At 37.7% G+C, this 12,694-nt stretch overlaps 1 protein-coding gene across 1 annotated transcript; it reads left to right on the top strand.

The window, feature by feature from the left end:
* Window positions 1-2,914: 2,914 nt before the first annotated feature.
* Window positions 2,915-7,371, top strand: LOC311183192 (glutaredoxin-like protein C5orf63 homolog; the record flags this gene model as incomplete). Its single annotated transcript, XM_084252503.1, has 3 exons — window positions 2,915-3,031; window positions 6,473-6,529; window positions 7,195-7,371. The coding sequence occupies exons 1-3, from the start codon at window positions 2,918-2,920 to the stop codon at window positions 7,369-7,371; spliced, it is 348 nt and encodes a 115-aa protein (XP_084108629.1). The 5' UTR covers window positions 2,915-2,917.
* Between the last annotated feature and the right edge of the window lie 5,323 nt (window positions 7,372-12,694).

The raw sequence follows: 12,694 nt of genomic DNA, 5'->3' as shown, positions 1-12,694 counted from the left end.
AACAAATATTCTAGCAAATCTGGAATGAATAGCAACTCTGTTTACTATGACAGGTTTTATTTGTCTTGGGTGCAACAAGACCACATGCTGTGTTTTGTCATGTTGGAAATACTGAAGCAGATTTCCATTGTGAATGTGATTTTTGGGGGAGGCGGGGTGGGGGAGGGGGGTTAAGCCTTAACACCTTAGTCTCCACTCAGCTAGGTAAAAGCCGTAAGTCTTTCTTCCCTTACCAGCCAGACATCAATCTTAAATCCCTCCACTAAAAGCAAGTAGCTGTGGTCCACTGTTCTGGTTACAGTCTTAGATCACTGCCATAGATAGCCTGATCCTTCCCATTTCTCAGGGCTATCTTTCTGCCTGTACTCTAACCGAATTTAAAATTTTTCTTTCTCCATATAGCATAACTTCTTTAACTCCACATCCTAAGACAGTATGCCGCTATTGGTGTAGGGCTTTCTCAAAACCAGCAATGCAGAAATTTCTACCTAATGTAATCAAGGCTAACATTCCACCTTCAACCCGATTTATATCCTATGTAGAGAAAGCCAGATTTAGAGGCTGTTGTCTCTAACTACTTTCATCTCCTAGAATTCTTGATTCTGCTGAATTTATGGAAAACGTGTACCAGGGCTTAATACTTAGTTGAGAGCAGCACAGCATAGTGTGAAATTGTTTAGCTCCACTTTCAACCTTTTGAATAATGCTGGGTTGCAGAGCCCTGCAAAATTATCACATTCTTTTTCTATGCATTATCAGGGACATTTAGTTAGCAGAGATATCTAGGGAGAAATAGAAGACTAAGGGTTTAAGAATGAAAGAAAGATTATTGCTTTCGTGGATCAGGATACGATCTTTTTGTACTGTGTCTTTGCTCTAGTTTGGTATGGGTTGGTGTTTTCCTCTATAGTCATATCATTCTATTTGAAATGTGCTAAAGCTAATCTTACACAGAGGAGCCTGGTCGCCAGTGGAGATTAGCACTTAATTAATACAGTCATGCTCTGTGAAGCAGAACAGGGTGAGATCCCAGGTGGTGGTGAAGGCGTTTGGACCAGCTGTAGTAGCCTGGCCCACGATCTTGTGGACACCCTAAGGAGCGCTAACCTTTAGTTATGATATGAGATCTGCCTAAATAGAGACTGTTGTGTATACTGAGTGTCTGATCAGAGGTAGAAGTGAGATTAAAGAGGAAGAGAAAGGCTCATTCTAGTACATTTAACATTCAAACAAATATTTGAACACCTACCCTGTGCCAGGTTAATTGTGAATGCCCAGGAATATTGAGGTGAACAAATACCTGTTCCTGTGAGCTTATAGGACATATAGGAATAGAAATATTTTTAGATGGTGAAGGATTAAAGAAGACTATAGAAAAGATATGAGAACAGAGAATGATGATGGACTGACCAACACTGTTATGATAGTCTTTAAGGTATCTCGCAGTAGGTAACATGAGCCAGGCCAAGTAAGAAGATGCTGCTTAAAAGTTTTCATTGCAGAGGAGAGCAGGTGCAGAGGTCCTAATGAAGAAATGATCTTTGGGTATTCAAGAAACAGAAAGGGGATGTTCACATTGCAACTAGCCAAAATAAGGGAGGAGAAAGTAGCAGATGAAGTTGAAGGGAATAAAGAGAAAGTAAGAAGTGAAGATTCCAAGAATGAATTTATCTTGGGAATAGTGATAAATAGTAAACATCAATAGCATTTGTGTTTTCAAAGAAATTATCATATTTATAGTTTTAAGGGCAAAGCTGGATGCAATGTTATAAACCAATGTTACCTCGATTTGAAAAGAAAAAAGAAAAAGGACCAAGATGGAAATTCAGTAGAATGAGTAGGAATAAGTAGGTGCCTTACATAGAGCAAAGTAGCAAGATGAGGAAATTTGACAGGGTCATACTTGACATGCTGCTATTACCAAGTTGTTCTTATTGAAATACCTCCAATATGAACACTAATAAATGTTTATATTACCTAAAGTGATGGCAAGCTACATTTATTTATTTATTTGTTTGTTTGTTTGTTTATTTATACAAGAACCGGGGTACAGGCCAGATGCGCAGGAGGGTGAGAGGATTCACCAGAGACAGAGCAGGGAGCAGAACAGGCAGACTGATGAAATACACTGCTGAGGGGAGTAGCCGGGGAGACAGGAGAGGTCTGCTGTGCCATGTGGGACACTCACTGGCCGGCCGGGATCGAACCAGCACTGCAGAGGCTGTGGACAGCTTCACAGCGCGGCGCTCAACCACCTGCACCACCAGGGGAGGCCCCAAACTACTTTTAAAATAATCCTAAAGGAGTTGAGTAGATTTTTATTTCTGACAAGTTAACTCGGCCTGATTCTCCCCTACTGCTCTCTAAGTACAGCTCTATGCTTCTCCATCTCTTGCACCAGAGGGGCATAGATCTCATATGAGATAGCCTTCACCTTCAGGTGGGGACCCGTGTTGCTTAATATTATTCCCTTTACTGTGATGATGACTGAATGTTGTTGAGTTTTTGCCAATAATATAAACTAGCTCTATGAAGAAAAACCATTTCAGGAATCCTCTACATTTTAAGGGATCATCAGGATGCAGGCAAAATCTGCAGGTGAAATTTAATTTTATATTCAAATTAACAAATCCTTGCAGTTTGCTTACTGAAACCACTACATGATTAAGCATACAGCTAATCCATACATAAGGATTTTTCCCCATTCTAAATTTTACTTTGTTTGGAATACCATGAATGTTGATGCAACATGGAAACTGGTTGAATATCTGGGTCTCTCTAACACTCCTGGACCCCAAGAATCAATTCTGAAGTCTTCAAATTTCATCATAGACTTGCAGCTTATTGTTCATATTGTAAGGAATGAAGTCTAGGACACATAAGCTTACTGTTTCGTTTTTCTTTTGGCAGAATTAAGATGCTCTGGTTTCAAGGAAATGGCATCCAACTTGCCAAATACTCCTTTGGACTCCTCTCAAGAAATCTCTCTGCTGCTAAGACTGCTCTGCCTGTGCTGACCTTATTCACAAAGGTACTGAGTAAAAAAGCAAATTACCACTTTAAAAACATAAAATATTAAAACTATTGGGTGAAAAAAGTATATATTTAAGAAGGAAAAAATGTTGAAAGGAAAGGCAATGGAATAAGCTTTCTTCAGACCTGTTCCTCAATATCTCAGTTTCAATTACAACAGTTATAATTCTGTTCCCTGTCTTATGGTCTCACAATTCTCAGAGGGTAAATTAATTTATTTAATAGTCATTTGACCTCTACAATGAAAAGAAGATCAGATTATAATATGATGTTTATAAATTATCACACAGAAATATAGTTGGTTTTCTTATTTGTGATAACTTATGTTCTATAAGTCTCTCTAAACACTGGATTAGCGAATATTGCACCATTGCTCCCAGGGAAAATAAAAGGTTAGATTCTCATGAGTATCTGGTCACAACTTCTTTGTCAACAAGTCAACACATGACCTTGTTTTATGTGTCTTTCTGTTCTAAAGCAACATATTCAATATATATTGTTGATTCATTAACATTCAACTATATCCAACAGTACTCTCATTCATATCCAAATGAGGCTTATCTAACATCATATTTTCTCTACAAGGTACATCACAACCTTCTGCTTAGAAATGTCAGACAGCACTTTAGTGCTATGCTTGAGGGCCATTTTAAACAGAAAAATCATCAACAAAAAGCACCAAAATGCAAAAAAAAAAATAAAACAGAGGTACTAAATAGATCATGAAGGTGACACTTATTTGCAGGATGAGAAGTAAAACAAGAAGGCAGAGAATCACTTCACTGGGAATGTGCCCATCAGGCCACACAGCTGTCTCATACTATCCTGTGCACACACACAACTGTGAATATCTAGTGCCTGAGTATTGATTTGGGGATTACAAATAAGTTTTACTGAATAGGAAAATGTACAAATACAGAATTCACAAATAATGAGGATTGGCTGTACTTACTTTCTTATGCCTAACACTAGTTTTATTCCATAGAGAAAGTTTAAATATTTTAAGAGCTTTATCCCCTGAAACTTATAGTACAAACATTACTAATATCCTTTTGCTAGTTACATTACTTTGTGTGATTTATAATTAAAAAAAAGAAAGAAGTGCATGGTAATAGAATTAACCTTAATGAATAATACTGTAATTGAAACAAAAAAGGACTCTTATTTAATGTTTCTTTAGATTTCAAGCATTTAGTAATTTGAAGATATCTAACAGTTATAACAAAGCTTATTTCATTTTTTAAATGCATTTCTTGTTGAGAACAGTTCATCTAAACTACTTTCCATATCCATAAGCATATATCGCATTGTTCAAAATAATGGAACAAAAATATTTCATCATCTGTGTCTACATATAAGTAATGCATGTGAGAATTAACAACAAAAATAAAATAAACCTTAAGGCTAATGGTGCTCACACAGCCTAACTACTTTGCACTATTTTTCAATGTGAGCAATAGCCAAGTTTGCTAAACATTTACCAAAAAAAAAAAAAAAAAGCACCACTAATCTTCCATTTGGCTTAAAATGCATATTAAGCACTTGATTTGTTTCATTAGGCATATAATGTCACTTTCACCTTCATGAATTCACAATCCAGTGAAAGAGAAATTATCAGTCTCTTTCAGTCACAAATAATAGAAAGTACTTCCCAGAGTGGCTTAAACAAAAAGGGGATATTTTGGGTTGGTGTGGTTTTAGGAGTAGTTTGATTCAGAAACTAGGTATGTTACTAATCTCTTTAGCTCCTTATCCTCTGGATTAGATCTATCCTCATTCTGACTCTACTCTTGGATGACTGCTATCATTTCAGCTCCAGATTCACATCTCAGATATCTACCAGCAGACAACTGATGTGATCCATTGACTCTGGTTGGTTGACTGGCACCATTCTTAACTAAGTGGCATATGATGTGCAATTGTCTCAGCCTAGTCAGGTGTTCCACCCATGTTTTATGTGGAGTCAGCCATATACTGAAAGCAGTGCCTCTGAGACAAGAAGACAGCATTCTTGCTACAAGAAAGGGGAGTGAGTGGTACATAGCCAACCTAACAAATGTCTATTATAGTTCAGAGAGAAAATAAGTGCTCTACTGGCGCTATGGAAAATCGTAGAGAAGGATTGAGTGATTTAGACCAGTGGGTCTTATTCTTTTTCCATTCATAGACCTCCTTAAAATTGGATGAACTTTCCCCCCAAAAAATACATATACATGTGCTAATTTGCATAGACTTGTTTAAAAAGCAAAACAAAGAACTTGATCTATGCTCTGCTCAAGTTTTTAATGTAAAACAAAATGTTGTTACATTCGATACTACTGCAATTTAGGTTATTCTTGTTTTGCTTTTGCTTTTAAGTTCCTCTGTTGACTTTTTGAAACTCTCTCAGAAAATGTCAATATGATTATCTTAAAATATCACAGACTATAATGTGTTTATTGATGATGCTAACAATGACATGATGAGCAGAATTCTCTCAACCAGGAAATTAGGGCTAGAAAAAGCCTTCTGAAGGAAAACTGCCTTTTGATGTCTGAGTTCTTATTCCAAACAAACTTTGAGTTAAAGTGCAGGAAAGGATTTTCTTTGACAATAACAGTTCATTTCTTCTTGGCATGTTAAAAAGCAGGTTTTATATAAACATCAATAATGTTGAATCTATTTTGATCTCATGCAAGAGAACCTATAGCTAGTCCCTGTTCACAGACTCAAGGGTTGTTCAGCCTTTAAGACTGCCAAATGTCCACAGGATCCTTGACAGACTTCTCCACAAAGTGGTGAAAGAGTATAAGCAACAATGGGCTCCTTGGATGAAGAATTGGCCTGCAAAAACTATTGCTGACACTTGTAATGAAAAAACAGACAAATCATTAATTAGTTGTTATAATCATTATCCAAAGTATCAGTAGATTTTCCTTCCTGAAGATGGAGCAGTCACTAACACCAACTCAGTAGAAAGGACAAAGCCCTAACACCACAGATGAGTGGAAAACAATCTTCCCAGATAGCAACTGGATGAAAACAGTAACAAAGTAATTATCTAAATGTGTTGTATGTATGTGTCTGCCTACCTACTATCTAGTAATATAGATGTTTACACTTGTTATACATATCTATGTGTTCATACATTATATGCACATATATACATTTATATATACACATACATGTAACAAATATAAGCATCTACATTTATTAGATAGATTTATTTATTTTTGGAGAAAAATCAAAGCAATACAACTACAAAATGCTGAGAGCCCATTTACCATGAAATATAGCTATTTACACGATTATATTATAGTGTTTTGTTTTGGAAATAAAACAATATAATTAACCTAGTAGAAAATTGTCCTTTAAAACAAGTATAAAATGCTTTGGGTGGTTTTTATGAGTTCACATGCCATTCTTTGGGTTTAATGGCCTTATTTTTTTCTTCCTACAGGATCCTTGCCCCCTTTGTGATGAAGCCAAGGAAGTACTGAAGCCTTATAAAAACAGGGTAATATAATACAGTGTGGTTTTATGTATGTAGAATGGATAGTGTATGAGGTATAAAGTATCTGCCTGGATCCTTTCTTTAGGAAAAGAGATTAAATGATTTTTCATTTAAATTTTCTTTCTATTCTTCTGAGACATTTTAGTTCTGATTTCCATAAAACTCATTACCCCTAAGTGTTTTTCCTCTGAGCAGTACTGGTTTTCTCACTCTGACTCTTAATATCAGTCAAAGTTAAAAAGCAGGAGCAATACTCATCCTTTCTTAAAACTTTTGTCCCTATTCCTTTTATTTTGTCATTTCCATGGAAGTATTTTCCTGTACCAAACTGTGACATGTTTCCCATTCTTATAAACAAAACACACCTGTACTGATTTTCAGGCAGCTTCACAGTAGGAACACATATTATTTCATTGAGAACTGACTAGTGCCCCGACTCTGAGTATAGCAGGCATAACATAAAGGTAGCATTATCAGGAGTTAGGGAATATTAAAAAATCAATAAAGTTGTGGAAATCAGAGACATTAAATCACCTTGGAACAAACAAAAAAAAACCAACAAAAATCTCTCAGCATTACCACCATTCCGGTGATTGGTTTGTCACTGCAGTCACTGCATTGCTTCGTATTCTCTAAAATATAGACCTTTAATCTGTCTCTGTTTTCAGTTTATTTTACAGGAAGTTGACATCACACTCCCAGAAAATTATGCTTGGTATGAAAGATATAAATTTGACATCCCAGTCTTTCATTTGAATGGCCAGTTTCTGATGATGCATCAAGTAAACATCTCAAAACTTGAAAAACAGCTCCAGAAACTTGAGCAGCAAAGCGTTGGAGGCTGAGGAAGGTTCTCAAGATTTTCCACCTTCTCTGTCCAAAGGCATCTTCCTGAGGAAATGACCAGGTCCCAAGATTTCTTTTGTCACTTTCTTGCAACCCTAAGGATGTTCTGAATTCAGTGGTGCCAAATAAATGTTGATAAACTTCTTCAAATTGATGGAAGTACTAGTGTGGAACTGTTCACCTGTTGACATTTTATAAAATAAGAGTATATTGGCAGGGAGGGGATGATGGAAGGCAGGCAAAGTTAATTTGTTTTTTCCCCTTCTTATTAATATGGAAGCACTTAACAGTCATTGGACAGTGCCATTTATAGGAAAAAGGCTCTGAGTCCCTGCTGCTGCCCTGAAGGCTTAACTTTTTAATGAAAGAATAAATGCCCTTCTACTCAATAGATAAAGTGAAATGTGAATTGTTAATAACTGCACAGTCAATAAAGAAATGTTTTAACAAATACACCTGCAAGAAGCTTATTTCAGTGAAACTTAATAATACCTGTGCAAAATTAGAGCTCATTTTCCTGGGAAGAAGAGAGTAATTATCCTAGTTGAAGATGCTTCATTTGATTAAAAAAAAAAAGACTTAACCCCTCAAAATGTATATAAGATTCTCAACCTGTTTTGTACATACTCAAATTGTCAATTTATTTGCAATATTTGAAGACCACCTTTAATTCAACTTATTAGAATATGGTAGTTTTATCAGGTTTTAATATCTTGGGGCAAATTCACTTCTGACTGTAACTGGAGAGATACGTCATCTTAAGACAAAATATTCTTCATCATTTTATGTAAAGTATTAAAAATATAGTGTGTACCCTGATTTCTTGGGTGGATGACTGAGAGGTTGAAAAGCTATGATGACTGAGAGGTTGGGAAAGCTTCAGACAAAATGTAAAAGAAGTTGTCTCTATAACATCAAAGCACAAAATGAAGCGCAAGTGCTGAGGTAGCAGCTATAGCAAATTATCTAGAAGCTCTAGGTAAGATCACTGATAAACAATAGATTTTCAATGTAGACAAAACAGTCTTCTATTGGAAGACTGTGCCATGTAGGACTTTTATAGCTACAGATTGTCAATGCCTGGCTTCAGAGATTCAAAGGATAGGTTGACTCTCCTGTTTGAGGTTTATATTAGCCACTAGTGAGTTTAAGTTGAAGTCAGTGTTCATTTGCCATCCTGAAAATCTTAGGACCCTTAAGAATTATTCTAAATCTAATTTACCTGTACTCTATATCATACAAAGCCTGTATGATAGCACACCTGTTTGCAAGATGAATATTTGCAATTTGAATATTTTAAGCCCAATATTGAAACTTACTGCTGAGGAAAAAAAGAAAAGATTTCTTTCAAAATATTACTGTTCTGATAAGCATATACAAGGAGATGAATGTTGTTTTCATGCCTGCACCCACTTTACAATCCATCGATCAAAGAGTAATTTTGACTTTCAGGCCTTTTTAATTTTTTTTAAGATTTATTTATTTATGCATACAAGAACTGGGGTACAAGCCAGAGATGTGGGGGGTGAGAGCATTCACTAAAGACAGAGTGGGGAGCAAAACAGGCAGAATGACTGAAATACATTGCTGAGGGGAGCAGCGGGCGTGCCAGAGAGGTCAGCTGTGCCATGTGGGTCACCTTCCCAGCCAGGGATCATGCTGCAGTAGCTGCAGACAGCTTCATAGTGCTGTGTCTTAACCCCCTGTGCTACCAGGGAGGCCCCTCAAGTCCACTTTTTAAGAAAAATATTTCTTTTTTTTTTTTTATAAATTTTATTGTTATATTCCCCATACAATTGCAGCCCCCCCATTCTGACCCCAATCCCTCCCCTCCGGCCCCCCTAAAAGTGTCTCTGGTTCATAGTTTTTTGTTGATTTTGATTTTCACTTTCTTATAGTTATTCATTTTCCTGGTCCCTTATTTACGTTTTCTAGATTCCTGCTATGAGTGAGACCATCCGGTATTTTTCTTTTTCTTTTTGGCTTATTTCGCTGAGCATGATCCCTTCCAGCGCCATCCATGTTGCTGCAAATTGCATGTGTTTATCTTTTTTGAATGCTGAGTAATATTCCATGGTATATATGTACCACATCTTCTTGATCCAGTCATCTATTTTTGGGCATTTGGGTTGTTTCCAAAGCTTAGCTATTGTAAACAGTGCTGCTATAAACATAGGGGTGCAGGTGTTCTTTGGAATTGATGTAAGAAAAATATTTCTTTTTTTTTTTTTTATAATACATTTTATTTTTATATTCCCCATACAATTGCAACCCCCTTACTTTGACCACAATCCCTCCCCTCCCGCCCCCTACCCCCCATAGAGTGTCTCTGGTTCATAGTTTTTTGTTGATTTTAATTTTCACTTTCTTATAGTTATTCATTTTCCTGATTCCTTATTTAAGTTTTCTAGATTCCTGCTATGAGTGAGACCATCCGGTATTTTTCTCTTTCTTTCTGGCTTATTTTGCTGAGCATGATTCCTTCCAGCACCATCCATGTTGCTGCAAATTGCATGTGTTTATCTTTTTTGAATGCTGAGTAATATTCCATGGTATATATGTACCACATCTTCTTGATCCAGTCATCTATTTTTGGGCATTTGGGTTGTTTCCAGAAATCTCCACACAGCTCTCCATAGTGGTCGGACCAGTTTGCACTCCCACCAACAGTGCAGGAGAGTTCCTTTTTCTCCACACCCTCGCCAACATTTGTTGTTGCTAGTTTTTTTAATATGTGCCATTCTCACTGGTGTAAGATGGTATCTCATGGTAGTTTTGTTTTTTTGTTTTTTTTTTTATAAATTTTATTGTTATATTCCCCATACAATTGCAGCCCCCCATTCTGACCCCAATTCCTCCCCTCCCGCCCCCGCCCCCCTAAAAGTGTCTCTGGTTCATAGTTTTTTGTTGATTTTGATTTTCACTTTCTTATAGTTATTCATTGCAATTCCACTCCTAGGTATTTACCCAAAGGACACAGAAACATCAATTCCAAAGAACACCTGCACCCCTATGTTTATAGCAGCACTGTTTACAATAGCTAAGCTTTGGAAACAACCCAAATGCCCAAAAATAGATGACTGGATCAAGAAGATGTGGTACATATATACCAGGGAATATTACTCAGCATTCAAAAAAGATAAACACATGCAATTTGCTGCAACATGGATGGCGCTGGAAGGGATCATGCTCAGCGAAATAAGCCAAAAAGAAAAAGAAAAATACCGGATGGTCTCACTCATAGCAGGAATCTAGAAAAATATTTCTTAACGCTATAGTTGCAATTGACAGTGATTCCTCTGATGGCTCTGGACAAAGTAAGTTGAAAACCTTCTGGAAGGGATTTATCATTCCAGATGCATTAAGAATATTCACGATTCAGGCCTCCCTAGTAGCGTAAGGGGTTAAGCACAACACTCTGAAGCTATCCACAGCTTCTCCAGCACAAGCTCGATCCTCAACCAGGGAGCTGCCCACATGATGCAGCAGACCTCTCCTGTCTCTCCTGCTGTTCCCCTCAGCAGTGTATCTGCCAGTTCTGTTCCCCACTCTGTCTCTGGTTAATCCTCTCATGCCCCTGTACGTCTGGCCTGTACCCCAGTTTGTGTATGCATAAATAAATAAATCTTTAAAAAAAAAGAATATTCATGATTCATGGGAAGAAGTGAAAACACTGGAATTAACAGCATATTGAAAGAAGTTGATTTCCACCCTCATGGATGGCTTTGGCGGGTAGGGTGAAGACATCAATGGAGAAAGTAATCACAGATGTGGCAGAAATAGTAAGAAAACTAGAATTAGAGGTAAAACCTAATGATGTGTAAATTGCTACAATCTCATGAAAAAACTATAATAGATGAGTAGCTTTTTATTAGTAAGCAAAGAAAGTGGTTTCTTCAAATGGAGTCTACGCCTGGTGAAGATGCTGTGAATATTGTTGAAATGACAACAGAGGGCTTAGAACATTTCATAAATTTAGTTGGTAAAGCAGTACCAGGGTTTGAGGGGAATGAGTCCAATTTTAAAAAAAATTCTACTGTAGATAAAATGCTATCAGATGCCATCACAGACTACAGGGAAATGTTTCATAAAAGGACAAGTGAGGGCCTCCCCTGTGGCGCAGCGGTTGAGTGCTGGGTTGCGAAGCTGCCCGCGGCCTCTGCGGCACCGGTTCGATCCCCGGCTGCTCCCCGGCCACCGGAGGAGGGTCCCACATGGCGCGCAGACCTCTCCTGCCGCCCGCTGCTCTCCTCAGCAGTGTACTTTGGTCCTTCTGCCTGCTCTGCTCCCCGCTCTGGCTCTGGTGAATTCTCTCACCCTCCCACGCTTCTGACTGTACCCAGTGCATGTACAAACAAACAAATAAATAAAAATACATGCCTCTTTAAAAAAAAAAAAAATTAAAAAAAAAAAAAAGGACAAGTGAATTGATTTGGCAAACTTCACTGTTGCCTTACTTTAAGAAATTGCCACAGCCACCTTCCTGCAACCACCTTCAGCAACTGCCACCTTGACCAGTCAACAGCCATCAACATAGAAGCAAGACCCTCCACCAACAGAACAATTATGACTTGCCTAAGACTCAGATGATGGTTAGCATTTTTTAGCAATACAACATTTTAATTATGGTATATATTTTTTAAGATATAATGCCATTGCACACTTAATAGACTACAGTGTAGTGTAAACATAACTTTTATGAGCCCTGTGAAACAAAAACATGCATGTGAGTCACTTTAATGCAACTTGGCTTTCTGGATCCAAGCCAGCCCGATCGCTGAGGTATGCCTGTACAAAAATGAACATGGCACAGTCCATGTCTAGAGATACTCATTTTCTCTTGAGGAGCAAAGGAAAGGCAACAATGTGCTTTATTAACTGGAACTGAGACATGTTAAAATGACATAGCGTCCACATAGGGGAAATGGCAGGAAGATTTCACAGAAACTTAAACTAAATCTTGATGGTTGAATAGAAGCGATGGAGTGAGGCTGGAAATGAGGAGAGTATCCATTTTGGAGGAAGAGCATATGAAAAACAAGAGTGTGGCAAGAGATGTGAGGTTTTTTTGTGACTGAGGTGAAGAGGAAAGGAGTGAAGGAGATGAGACTGACTAGAGAGATCAGAGTCCACAGTCCACACTTCAGGTAATTTTACTTTTTTTTTCCCGATAGCACTGTTCACTCTTGTTTCCTGCCTTCAGCCCTTCTGGCTCCTGGCTCCTCAGGTGTATCCTCTCTATTGAGTCCTTCTCAGTCCTTCTAGTCCTCAAACATGCTAAGCTCAGCAGTTCCCACTAACAGCCCTGCAGGACATTTATAG

The sequence above is a fragment of the Talpa europaea genome (assembly GCF_964194135.1).
Source record: "Talpa europaea genome assembly, chromosome: 13".
NCBI lineage: Eukaryota > Metazoa > Chordata > Mammalia > Eulipotyphla > Talpidae > Talpa > Talpa europaea.
The sequence above is the reverse complement of the archived record's forward strand: the minus strand, read 5'-3'. Positions and strand labels throughout refer to the sequence as shown.